Source organism: Tursiops truncatus, chromosome 1, assembly GCF_011762595.2.
Source record: "Tursiops truncatus isolate mTurTru1 chromosome 1, mTurTru1.mat.Y, whole genome shotgun sequence".
NCBI classification, from domain to species: domain Eukaryota; kingdom Metazoa; phylum Chordata; class Mammalia; order Artiodactyla; family Delphinidae; genus Tursiops; species Tursiops truncatus.
Genome location: NC_047034.1, coordinates 119,655,529 through 119,669,947, shown reverse-complemented (window position 1 = coordinate 119,669,947; position 14,419 = coordinate 119,655,529). Strand labels below are relative to the sequence as shown.

At 34.6% G+C, this 14,419-nt stretch overlaps 1 protein-coding gene across 1 annotated transcript in view; it reads left to right on the top strand.

The window, feature by feature from the left end:
• The window catches only part of TNNI3K (TNNI3 interacting kinase), a 296,461-nt gene that overhangs the window by 13,982 nt on the left and 268,060 nt on the right, over positions 1-14,419 (top strand). Inside the window, exons 5-7 of the mRNA XM_019919967.2 lie at positions 3,128-3,280; positions 3,889-3,997; positions 14,127-14,212. Coding sequence (XP_019775526.1) covers positions 3,241-3,280; positions 3,889-3,997; positions 14,127-14,212 — 235 coding nt within the window. The 5' untranslated portion in view covers positions 3,128-3,240. The remainder of the gene's footprint in view (positions 1-3,127; positions 3,281-3,888; positions 3,998-14,126; positions 14,213-14,419) is intronic.

The window sequence follows — 14,419 nt, the reverse complement described above, 5'->3', positions numbered from 1 at the left end:
TTTACCATATGACACTATATATGCACAGCCAAATCATCTATTGCCTCACTGATTACCATAGGATAGAACCCACTGAGAATGTGAAGCAATCTTATTTTTCTCTTTATTTCAGTTTTCTCTCCTCTTTTCTCTTACGTGGAATTCAAAGGCTCAAAAACCTTCCAGTGAGTATGCATCTCACTTTAAGCCATTTTAAAATAGTGCTCCTGGAAGTAAGCTACAAGTAGCATCTACGTTAGAATCACTAGGGGTGCCTGTTAAAATTCATATTCTAGGCCCTACTCCTGATCTACTGAATCAGAATTTCTGGGTATGGAGCCCCGGTTTCTATTTTTTTTACAAAGCTCCTCAGATAGTGTCTACTCTCACTAAAGTTTGAGAAGGTGACCATTTTTGTAATTAGGTTGTGTTTTTTTTTTTTTTAATTAATTTATTTATGTATTACCTTTGTCTGTGTTGGGTCTTAGTTGCTGTGCCTGGGCTTTCTCCAGTTGCAGCGAGCGGGGGCCACTCCTCGTTGCGGTGCACGGGCTTCTCACTGTGGTGGCCTCTCCCGTTGTGGTGCATGGGCCTACTTGCCCCGCGTCATGTGGGATCTTCCCGGACCAGGACTCGAACCCGTGTCCCCTGCATTGGCAGGCGGATTCTTAACCACTGCGCCACCAGGGAAGCCCCTAGGTTGTGTTTTTGATAATATATGACATTCTGCACTTCTGGAAATCTCACAACTGGTAGAGTAGAGTTCAATTTAGAGCATGTTATCAACTCAAGGTAAAAAGAATTTTTACAGAATTTTTTACAGAGAAGCGGAGAAAATATTTTCTGCTTCCATGTGGATGCCCTCCAGGATTCTTTAGGAAAGAAAAGCAGAATTGTTATCCTGGATCATTTACTTATTCCAGCCTTTTCTTCACAGCCCTGAAGGCACCTCCATTGCCCTCAATCCATGACCTAGACTCACAGTCATAAAAGGGCTAATAGATAGTGTTCCTTTGGAAGTAGGAAATTCAATAACATTTAATATGTTAGGTATTGAGATTATCATTTTCACCATTCTTTAGCAAAATTTATTGCCTCAGGGTGTAGAAAAATTCAATTGAGTTGCTGATTGGATTTCCAAACTCAGCAAAAATTGTAGCTTTGAAAGTCTAAGCTTTCATTTGTAAGAGCCAGCCTTTCTGAGAGGATAAAAATATTTTCAAAAATTAAAAGGAAAAGTTCTAAAAATCAGTGCATTAAACTTATGTACCAAAGAGGAAATTGGAAAGACAACGTAAGATGATATAAGAACTAGCTTTTCTTTCATCGGTAGAGGCAACACACAAACACACACACACAAACACACAAACACACACACACAAACACACACACACACACACACACACACACACACAGGTATAAGATTGGAAGTAGTGGAGAGAGAAATAAGAAAGAAAATCGGGAAAAATAGACAGATTTAGATGTCCTGAAGAAGGTCAAGAGCCCTGGCTCCCATCCCTGTCCCTCTGGATTCAAGGTATGAAAGCCATGGAAATCTGAGAGAAGGACACTTGTGCATTACTTCCCAAGGTGTAGCCCTGGGAGATTGCAAGCCTCTTAAAGAAGACTATCCAGTTTGGTCTTTAGGACTGTACTGAATGCTTGGTCTCCAGTACCAAGCATTTTAGGAAGTCAGGTGCATAGGCTAATGGGCCTGAGGGCAGCATGTCTGGGGAAAGCAAAGACTTTCTGACCTGAAGGGATGGGGGTCACACAAGTGCTGAGAGAAAGCTGGTGTAACTGAAGATGTCTGGCCTTCAAACAAGGAAAATGCAAAGTGCATGGATCAAGTAACCAAAGGCCACCACAGTGTAACAGACATCAACGGCCATGGCAGCATATACTGAGGAGGGGGGATAAGGAAAGTTATATCCAGGGGAGGACAGAGATGTCCATAACCCCAGATACCTGCTTCTCCAACTGTATCTGATCAGTATGAAGACCCTCCATCTGGAACTTAAATTACCTTTGCTGAGAAAAAGTAGTGAGGAATAATAAATTTGTCTAAGCATTTGCTTCAAAAGGAAACAGTTGTTTGAACATTCAACTATAATAAATATAAAATTCATACCTATTACATTGAAACTATAGCCTCTGGAGATGAATTTCAAGATTGAAATGTATATATTCTAGGTATAATTACATTATCCAAAAGAAATATATAGTTAAAAATTAGATAACTTTTCTTTCTGGGTTTTCCATTTATTCTCCATCTTACCCTGAGTTCATTTATATCAATAGAAATATGCATGTACAAAGAGAAATGCCCTCATGAAGTAAATGGAAGGTGAATTAAAGAGGAATTATGGGAGACATCAATAATAATATCTAACTTGGACTTTAGAATCATATAGACTCAGAATTGATTCCAGATTCCTCCACCTGCTAGCAAATATGGATTTTTCTCATCTATAACATGAGAATAATATATACCTTGCAGGATTGTATGAGGTATAAATGACAAAATGTATGTAAAGCATTTAGACTAGTGTCTGGCACACTGTAAGCATTCCATCTTATTATTTGTGATATTATTCTTGTTATTTTATGAATTGCTATTTGTAGAACTCTGTCATATTCTTAACTATGACTCTTATGGTCAATATAATCAACAAGTGGTGTAAATTAATCATGGTCTATGTTGGGAATTTCTTCCTACAAAAATAATTTTACAGCTCTACTCTAGGCCAAATTTATATTCATTTCTATTAGTAGCATGCCATAAGATGTGGGTTTCCATTATATATATACTATAGAGACAAGTTCTATCACCAGTCACTCTTTTCCAATTGTCATTACTTTGTCTCAGGAGAAAATGATCCTGAAAGAAGATCTAGGTAGTTTTAATGGCTCTTTGTGAACCTCAGATGTAACTGAATCATTTTCTAGATTAAAGAAATGCCCATCAAGGTATATATGGGTAGATAGCCAATTGATGAAGGCAAATAATCTTATGGAAGCATTTACTATTTATCTTTGATACAGCTCTTTTAAACAGACTGATTAATTCCCTTTATGATTTCACCCTTGAAAGCACAAACTATTTTGTTCTTTGTCACTGTTGTATGACATTCCATTTGGCGGTCAGCTTATTTTTAGCCAGACTATCAAAGTATTTTTCAACTGGACTGCCACTTCACTTGAACTTGGAATCTTGTAACCTGAGGAACTGCACTTGGGAAAAGAAGAATCTTCTAACAAATGGGAAATTATAAATCCAGACCAACCCAAACTTGTACTGGTAATTATTCTTATATCTTTAAATGCAATATAGTGCAATAGTTGTTATATATAGTTAACATTTCACTGGAATATCTGCTAATTTTTACAAGAGTATAAGATAACATATTATATGAAAGTGTTAAGAAGATTATCTGAACTCAAATTATTTTTCTCTGAAAGATCTTTAGAGAAAAACAGAAAATTTCTTATAATTTTCTGTTTCTACTAGTTCCTAGGTATAATGTTACAGAAAAATTTTTGGAATACTGTTGAATATGGGGATTTTAGGATTACATCTTAAGTATCTAGTATTTAAAACCTAAAAATTCTTGTCTGGCAACTAGAGATTGCTATAATTATAATGCAATAAAATCAAATGAAATAAGTCAAATATATTCTTCTATGTAAATATATTATCCAATATCAAATGGGTTCTTAATTACTACGATTCAATATGATTGCATTTTAAATATAAACATCTGCATTTTAAACTCACAATCAGTAATTTAAATTAAGTATTGTATAATTCAGAGTAAAAAACAGAGTTTTAATCACTTGTATGTTATGATCTGTGTCTACATTTTGCAAAAGAGCTATGAGTCAATCCCTTTTGTTTTTCCTTACTAGATGAATGGAAGAAGAAAGTCAGTGAATCTTACGTTATTGTAATAGAAAGATTAGAAGATGACCTGCGGATCAAAGAAAAAGAACTTACAGAACTAAGGCATATATTTGGGTAAAGTTGTCAGTTATTATTTCTCTGTATAAGTGTTTTCATTGTTGATCTAGTTTTTAGCTGTATCTGTGTTTAAAAACACAACCCATATAACCTCCTATGTTAACCTTAGAATATAAGGTTATCTCTTCCTGCCCATTCATATAGCCCCTAAAATGCAAATATCTTATCTCCTTAAAATATGCCTTGCCTGTTCCCATCACTAAAGTTTAAAGAGAAAGGAACCTAAAGGCTAGCCTTTGAATACAAACTGTTGCTGATCTGAATAATCTTCTCTAGAATTAGATCATTCTTGTGAGCCATGCCAGCAACAAACAGTAAGACTTCTCTTCCCAAATGGTGGTAGAATATTGGCCACATTTTTCTTTTTGGACTACTAGAGAACTCCAATTTTAACAAACCCTTTGGTCTCTTGACATTGAAACGCTGTCTGTTAATGAAACTGTGTATCATTCTTCCCCTGAACAGTCATATACCAATGTGTAATATTGGCTTCAGGCTTTCAGTGGGTTTTGTTCCATGATAACAAGATAAAAATAATCTGGCATATTGTCACAACCTTGTAAGACACAAAATATTCAGAAAAGAAGGGCAGAGCCCTTATATACACAAGCAACCTTTTGGAGAAATTGAATCTTGGCATTGAGAAACAATGTATTTTGGAGAGTCAATTTAAGTTAGCTGCCTGACTGAGGAAAAGTTCCACAAAAGCCAATTAGCCATGTTCACTTACAGCTGTGTTATTCATGTACCCCACTAATGACAAAGGATTCTAACCATTTTACTCGGAAAATAAGTGTAAAGCAATGACCAAATGACATACTTTTCAAAAGAAATTTCAGATATTGTAAACATACAAAGCTCACATAACTGGCAAATAAAATTACCCATGTATAATATAGTTTATATAAAATTTGTCAGTGGGTTAATAAGGCCTTCATAAGTATTCAATTTATGGTTTGGGAAGTAGTTAATTTTCCATGTTATTTAGCCCAAAATGATTAACTCAGCTTTGACACTCATGATGAGATACACTGGGATGACTTTTGCAAGTATTATCATATGCTCACTTATGGGAAAATATTTGAAAGCCCTGTAGAGATGTGACTGGCACTTTGGTATAATAGATTTATACACACATATTAATTTTGTTGGAAAAGAGCTATAAATGTAGAACTTAATCATAAACCCTCTAGCTCTTATTGACAGATAAATATGCTGAATGAAATGTGATCAAATTGGAGATTTTCCTCAACTTTATAAAGTTAAAATCTCATTTATTTGTTGTTATTTTTTAAATTTGGGAACTATTATGCAAATATGTCAAGACTAATTTAAACAGACATATCCTTTTAAGGATTAAGCTTGAAATGTACTTTTTTCTCTTACCACATCAACAACAAGCAGCTGTTTCTGCAGGTCCTACGGTAGCTGGATTTATTGTACCAGCTATATTCAAGGTGTTATTCCAGACACATCAAATATAAACCATTATTTAATCTACACCATGACCCTGTGTGATAGATAATATTACTTCTGGTGGATAATAAAGTAAGGAGCAGAGACGTTGGATTTGTCAAAGTCATATGGTCAGTAAGCACTGGAACTGGGATTTGTAGCAAGGTCTCCCCAGCTTCCTACTACACGCTGATTCTTGCTCCCAGAGTTTCACAATCTGGTTGAAGGGAAAGGCATATATAAATAACTCACAGAAGACAGCCTATGACAAGTGCTAAGTAGAAGAAAAAACAAGATGGCTTTCAAATACAAAAAAAGAAGGTTTGTTGTCTTGATTTATTCATTGGTTTTGTAAAGCATTCCAGATAAAAGGCATAGTTGAGGAAAGATATATAGGCAAGAATGGATGAGTACCATGGAAAGTCTACTGGTAGCAAGAAAACTTAATGTCTTGACCATTTTACCTAAGCTGAGTCAGAAAGCTGTGTCAGTCAGCATAAGGATTTTGCAACCATAGTTTTAAATCCAGTTTCTTCTATTTACAAGAAATGTATCTTTGGGTATATTACTTAATCTCCTTGAGGCTTATTTTCATCTGTAAAATGAGGTTAATAATAACGACCTTACAGGACATTTGAAAAATGATGTCAAATGCTGAGTACAGAGACTAACGCACAGTAAGCATTGAATAACTGGAGGTTTCTATTATCATGATTGATTGGGTAAATAAGGGCAGTCTGAAAGACTGAAGACTTTATTACCAAGTGAGAGTAACAAATAGTTTATTCAAAGTTAAGAAGTGAGAAAATTAGGATAAAGTGTTTTTATATCAAGAGGATGTTTTCAAAAATAAAAATGTAAAATGTTAGAACAATTCAAAATGGTGCCAAAATCTGAAGTATAACTTTTAAAGATTGTAATCAAGAGGTATTTGAAGAATTTTCAGACTAGAGTATTAGAAGGCTCATCAAAATGGATGTCAATTCCCTGAGAATAATGGTAGGGCATTTTGAGGAGAGGAAGACTGGTAGCCTGGTGCTGAAGCCATTAAAGAACCTACAGAAATGTCCCATTAGCCAGAAGTGATAATAATGAGGCTGAGGAGAGGATTACCCACAGCCTAGAATCATGTTTCTCCAAGGGCTAAGGACCTCCCGCAGTAAAATAGCCAGCAGTTCTTGCAAAAATTTTAGAATCCATGATTCTACCCCATATCAAATGAATTAGAATCTCTGGGGATGATTTCCAGAGACCTGAATTTTTAACAAGCTCCCCAGGTAATACTTTTGCATGCTAAAAATGATACTTCAGCTAAAGTTTGAAAACTACACTTCTAGAAAGATACCTAAGTTGCACTGAGAACTCTGTCTGTGGTGATGTGGGTGAAGGGATGAGGAATATGAAAACAGAAAGCAGGCAACTAGTATGGTCTGCAGAGAGTCAAGGGAGCAAACAAACAACCAACCAGAACCAGAGCAGTCTGCTTTGTCTGCTTCCATCAAGGCAGATAGCATCATAGGGAAAGAAAGTCGATCCTGCCTAGGGCAGAGTTCTCAGGATTTTCTTTTCTCTAGAATAATATGATGGATGACAAGGAAAGAAAAGAATGGAATATTGAGAATATAAATTGTCTTACTCATTGGCTTACACACCAAAATTTTCAGAGTAGTTGGGAAGTTTAAACATTATATTGTATGAGATCACATTTAATCGAGTATCTAGGACATTTTAGGTGTTAAATCTTAGAATCTTTCTTTCTCATCTTTATTCATGATTTATGTGATGTAAGAAATACTTTTGTGATGGACAACTGTGTAATGCTGCTTGACATCAGGCTTCCTCTAAACATATAGATAGAAGGAAAACTATAAGGTGCCTAAAAAGGAGTATTTAATACTAGAGTCATAGATCACTAGTGTAAACATAGATTTGCCTGTGGTTTTTCTTTTTGCAGCTTTTTTGGTTGTTTTCACTTATTGACAAGTTTCTTTATAGCATTCATGGTAGATACTAATTCCACTCATTAAAAGAGATTTTCTGCATCGTAAAGCAAAACTTATGTCACCTCAAATACACAACCTCCTGGAATAGCTTTCACCCACAATATAGTACAGAGCTATATAAGTTCTAAACTTAAAAAAGACAAACAGAACTAAACCATTATCTTGCTTATGCCAATTTATAGCAGCTTTGAAAAAAGAGCTTGCTAATGGAAATTGAATGTTCCTTCATCTTCCACGATAAAGTTGAATTCATTCATAATTTTGAACATTTGTTGAGATAATAGAGGAGAGACTGGAACAAATGAGGAAATAGAGAAGGCAGAAGAAGGAAAGACAGAAGTGGTACACTGGAGTATATTGTGTGGTTATTTCCTCCTCTTTGCTCTCTCTGATCTTTACATTTATCAATATAATAGCACTTACTACCTGGTGCTGTCTTTATTCATTTTACAGGTCTGTCTAACCACTAGTATACATGTTCACTAAAGGCAGCTTCTTTGTCTACTTAGCTTTATTTATATTTGTATGTATTTGTAATAGCTATTTGTATAGCACTTGAAAGAAAAACAAATTAACAACTTAGCACCTACCATATGCCAGGCATGCTTCTAGGTATTTTAATATGCATTAGCTCATGTAATCGTAAATGTATATATGTAAGGTGCTTTGAGCTCGGTGACTGGCACATGGTAAACACTCAAAAATGTTAGTTAAAAACTAATCGTCATTGTTTATGTTCACATCCTTCTGGAGTAGGTATTGAGCTTGCCATTTTATACCTGAAGAAAATAAGACTAATCAAAGTAAACTGGCTTGAGCCAGGTTACACAACTTGTACAGTTGTGCAGGGATTCCACCCATCTGTACTTCACTTCAAAATGTATGATCTTCATGATCTTAGTTCTCAAACTAGGAAGGGGAAAGAACTATGGATAAGAATTATCTTTGAAAACTTTTCACCTACCCTGTGCCACTCTACAAGTTTGCTATGTCCTGTGTACTAGAACTGTCCCTGCATGTGGGAGTGGAAGAATATATTTTACACTCCCACTCCCACACCTTGGTGATACACGGGCCCTTACATGAACTTTGAAAACCACTTACATGATGGGTCTCCACATGCAACTTTTAAAAGGCTTCCAATTAAATTATTTTGTTTCAATGTTTTTAAATCTTTAGAAATTTTAGAACTATGTTTTTCTGATTTCATTGTCAAGCCTACTTTTAATCTGCTTAATCTGTAATATGTCTATGAAGAGATTCCAAAGAAGTTATAATTTTTCAGTGCTATGACTTTTCAACATAATCAGAAAAACCCTATTTTTTCTCATTTTTAATCTCATTTTGGCATTGAGTAGATATACCTTGGTCAATAATGCTAATATCTCACTTTGAAATTGATTAGGTTTAATAAATAAAAGTAGTCAAGAGGATGCTCTGTTCCATGGGAAAGCACTTGCACTATTTAGAAGAACTGAAAAAGAAAAAAAACGAAGGAAGTTTTCTGAGATGTACTTTCCTGCTTATTTTCTCCCTGAAAAGTTCCTCTGGGCCCAGCTGCAGTCCACCATACTTATGATCCAAATGAAATATCTTCCAAAAACCTACTTTTTCAGAACTATAACCAATTATGAAAATTAGCTATTATAAAATGAATAGCTCCAGAAACATCACAGACTGACCTTACCAAAGGAGAGTAAAATTCTCTATCAAGGTGCTAAGTAGAGTATTGAGGAAGTAAATTCCATCTTAAAAAAAATAAAATTGAGTGAAAGGATTATTTGGTATGTTTGATAAGTGCATTGTGTTAATTAGCAATGAAACAGAAAACAACAACGAAAAGACCTCAAACCAAAAAGCAGAGACTTCACATTGTCCCAAGACTGTCTACCTCTCTATTTCTTTTCTTGCTTGTCTAGGTAAAACTAGCTAAGTAATAGTTTTACAGGAATATCTTGTAAAAAACCTTGAAGCAGCCTGATATCAAACACTGTTTCTGTCCCTGTCTCTGTCTCTTTCTCTCTAGTTTAGTACATCACTCGCTCTCACTATCTCTCCCCCTTTTATCCTCCCGCTATTCTTCCCTCCTATTCCATACTGCCTCCATCTTCCCTTTCACTTTCCTATCCCCCTTCTCAAATGCAAAGCAAAACAATAAAAAAGTTAAAATAATATCAATGCTTTAGAAATAAAAGTTATTATAGCAGCTAGTATTTATAAAAGTCTTAAAAGATCTAACCCATTTAAACCTCACAATAACCCTATGAGATAATAATTATTATTGTACCAGTTTTATCATCCTTAATTATTCTTACCCTGCCACTGTAGCTCAATAATTGTTTATTGTATGAATGAAAGAATGAATATGCTTCATATTGTCAGTTTGCAGATTTGATCTGGAAGATATTGGACAAATATGTTTCTGGATGTTTCTTGGGGATATATCTTGGGAACAGATCTTATTGATGATTCTTCTGTTTTTATTGTTTGGGGGAAAATCAGCAGCAGCCATCAAGAACTGCACAAGAAGTTACAACCAGCCATTTGAAACCTAAATTATCAATTTTGGAAACTAGATGATCCATAACAAATTTTTACCTTCTTTCTACTTCTTGGCCTTTACCTACATTTCAGCCAATGAATTAATTTAAGAAATTTTTCTACCTATCTGAATATTTTGGCTTTGGCCAAGTGTTCAAATGTTACATTTTAATAAGTTTCCATTTGTGAACATGTCAGATATCCTCTTGAAAGGATGAGGTCATGAGAAGTTTAATTGGATCACAAAACTGCGTACTTTTCTGGATAAAAGGTAAAGGCTAAGAAAAGAGTTCATTATGCTACAAGAAAGAAAGTAACCTTTGTGCCCAAAACTACCATTTTTAATGATGAAGGACAGAATTTACTATTAGAAATATATTCATATAGTGACTTCATTTTAATTAGGAACTTCATTCATGCACCAGCAAGCACTGTGAACTCATTAGGATATGTTAAGTTACAGTATGGCATGGCAGGTGATAAAAAATGTAAGGGAAAATTAAAAAATAAATTGAGCTTAGGATATTAGAATACATAAGTGATGCTCAACTGGCAGTCAATTTGACACATACAGTTCCTTTAGAAGAGGCAAAAGAAGGGAAAATATCTCCCCTAGGAATGATTGCTTTAAAATCTCGAATATTTTAATTGCATGTATCAAACATTTGACAGGAACATTTGACTACAAGTTAACAGGAAGTGAGAATTAGGATTCAAGTATAGCCCCAAAGTAACTCTCATTAAAAAAAAATTACATTCCAGTTATTAAAGTTAAGATAAAAATGTTACTATTAAAATTGTGCTTAACTGACAAACACTGTGGGAGTCTATTCTCTGTTTATTCATTTTGTTGGCATTAATAGAAGTTGCATGAGTTCAGGGAAAATAGAATTCAAGAGGAAAATAAAAGTAAGAGACTACAGCTCAGTTTTGACAAGGAGCTATTTAGGACTGTATACTGATTTACTTATGAATGGTCAAATCTAGCGTAAGATTCAGTAAGTTAAAGAATGATTGTTGAATAAAAAGTCTCTAATATAATTCATACTTTCAGTCTTATTTATGTAAACAATATACATTCATTTAGTGTTTTTTTTTTAAATAAAGCAATAGACTTTATCACCTTATTTTTTCTGTTTATTCAGTGTTTACTTTCTTTGCAAAGCTGCTTGGAGCATTAGAGATCAGGACTAATGCTAAGGTCAACTGCAGGATTCTCTCTATTGTGCGTGTTCCCAAGACTGATGCACTTAAATGATCCAGGAATTAGTGAACAGTTCCTATCAAGTAGACTGTTGAAAACAACCTGAAATGAGCATTAAGAACAGAGGTGGAGCACACAGTTGGGTGTTCAGTAGGTGTCGTGCCAGACTGATTGAATATACCATCAAAGTTAGAACTTGGAAAAAGAAAGCAATTGAGTCCACCTTCGCCATAAAATGATTTTCAGCACAACCATTTTTTCCTTTGGATTTTGTTGTTCTTTTAATATCTCCAGTGTTGAAAATGCCTTCCCCATAGTAATGATGCTGCTGGACTTGTATTACAAAACTGTGATTCTAGTAGTTGCTCTGAATCACTGATAGGTATTAGATGTCACAACAGTCAACTTGGTCAAAATAGGGAAATTTTACAGGTTGTGAAATGTGAGAGGTCAAAGAAGTTCAAACTTGGTTTGAAAATTGTGCTAAAGTTCTCTCAAGACTTAGACTACAAAAGGAGAGTTGTACATTCACAGTAAACTTGCTAAAAATAGTAATGATAACATATCATGTACCAAGTACTATAGTAAGCACTTAATTCCATTTTTCTTCACAACACAATGTCATGTGAATCATTTTAATAATTTTATAACTGAAGAAAGTGAGACTTGAGGAGGTTAAATAACTTGCCCAAATTGGAGAAAAAGAGAAAAAAAAAAGCACTACTTAAAGACAGGAACAGGATACAATTTCAGTCCTGGTGTGAATACAAGGCCCAAGATTTAAGTACCTACACTGCTGAAATGATTTTTTCCACTTTTAAAACATCATTGCTGTGTAATATTAGAGATACACATTGAAAAACTAATTTTTCTCAAGGGTTTATTGCTACAGAGGCGCTCTCAAGCTTTATCTTCTTTCAGTATTTGCCATTCAGTTTGTTATAGTTAGCTCAAAAGAAAGTGTCAATACTTCCTTCTCCCTTTTTCTCTTAGGCTGAAGGTTGTATAGTTCTTTACATTTAACAGAAGGCTTCCCTCTCCTGCCCCACTCCAATACTTTGTTTTCTGTCTTGTGTTCTTATTGTGTATTTCATTTGCTAGATAATGGAAGGACCAAGGAAGGAAAGCCAAAGCAGCTCAGAGCTTCTGAATCACTGTCAATCAACATCTTCAACTGCTAGCTACAGTTTTATTTTCCTTTTTATTTATGGACACTAATTTCCTATAAACTTTAAGAGAGAAATCCAGTCTACCTAGCTTTAAAAGCAGAGTTCAGCTCTTCAGAAAACCTGTACTATTTGAAATCATAACCACGGAGAACTATGAATGCATTTCCAAGTTGGGCTGCTGAGTGTACTTTATTTAGTAGTACCTATTAGTTGAATTTCTCCAAGACATCTATAATACACCTGGCTTTGAGAATTCAGATGTCTGGCTCAGGCAAAGGCCACATATTTCCAAGAACCATATTATTTTGTAAAGTTTCTGTTCATACCATGAAATAGCTATACCATTTACAATTAGGCTCCTTTGGTAGACATTTTAAATAGTGGTATTTTCATCAGATTTTTTTGTTTGTTTGCATTGTTCATTCAGCTGGGGAAGGTGCAGATAGAAGTGAGTTAAATTCTTAACTATTTTTCATGAAATCCTGGGCTCCTTGCTATATTATATTAGCAACATTTGTAAAAATGACTTGGTGTTCATTGTACTTCAACGTGTGACATTCCAAAGCAAGTTGAGGTATATTTCTCAATGTGAGTAACTATGTCTGTGGACTTTGCTACTGGGAAGTTGAATATGGAAAGCAAGAAAGTGAAGAGGGTGAGAAAGTTCTGCAATATTTCCATGTCTATGAAAACAAACCACTGGACTTGCCATTTCTAATTAAAGCATTTCACTGAAATCCTTCAAAATCCCTGGAATTAGAGGCTTCTCTTTTTAGCAGCAGCCTGGAGAATAGCACCTTTTCTTTTTCTGTTTTAAAATTTCAGTAGCTTTTGAAGTTCTTAACTAGGTGCCTTGATGATAATGTTCTGAATTTATAGTACCTTTCAAGTGTAAGTACTTTACAAATGATATGGAAGGCTCATTCACCAAAGACTTTGCTATCTCACTAAAGCTGCTGGAGATTTAAATAGGTAGGAGGCAGCTTGAAATTAACCTGGGAGGCCAAAGATATGATCTCATTTCTACTGAAAAATGTCCTGGCAGTACCAGTGACCTCAAGAGGTCGAGAATTTTAGCTTTACATTTTTTTCAAAGGCTACCTATGGTTCTCTAGGGCCCTCCTGGTGCAATGGTCTTTGTTCAAAGGCAAGGATTTCATTAATTGAATCACTAACACTACTTCTCTTCCCACCTGGGACTGTATCATAGTACCTTATCAGAGTTTAGACCTTTATCTGTGAAATCTGACCCAGTCAGAGTATAAGGAAACTTTGCTTCAGGCAGAATTTGTAATACATTGGGACTGTATTCCTTTCTCCAGTCTCTTATCAAATGATACCTTTTTTTTTTTTCTTTTTGGAGAGAATTTCTTGAATTTCTCCCTAAATATTATATAAGGTTTTGATTGTGAGAGAAATGGGTTTATTTTCAAATACCTGTGTTTTCTACTTATACACAAATTTTAATTCATTAAGGTGTCCTGAAAAGTTCAAATTATATGTAGAACATAGAACTTGTATGATAGTCTTTAATTTAAACTTGGTCTCTCAAACTTTTAATATTATTTTCTCATGATTTTAGTTATTATTCATCTAGAGGTATACTCAAAATTCTTTTCTCTAGGTACAAAAGAATCCTAGAAAAGATATATTTCTGAATTTGTAGTAACAAGATTCCCTATTATAATTTTTCAAATGAAAAATGATAAACTAAAAGCTGAAATTTGTAATCGTCTGTAAAATATTTTTTTCAGTTCTGATGATGCCTTCAGTAAAGTCAATTTAAATTACCGCACAGAAAATGGTCTGTCTCTACTTCATTTATGTTGCATTTGTGGAGGTGAGTGCTTGGAACTCAATACTTTATAAGCTGGCTATATGTTTATATGGTCAGTGATTTGAACTGATTAATAGTCTGCAAGAGAATTCTATTCATACCCGATTTCCTCTTTTGCTTTGCCCCTAGAACCCTGATAACCTTTAGCTGAAGAAGTAACTAACTACCAGGCAGATATTACAATTGATTTAGCTCTGAATTTAAGTTTTA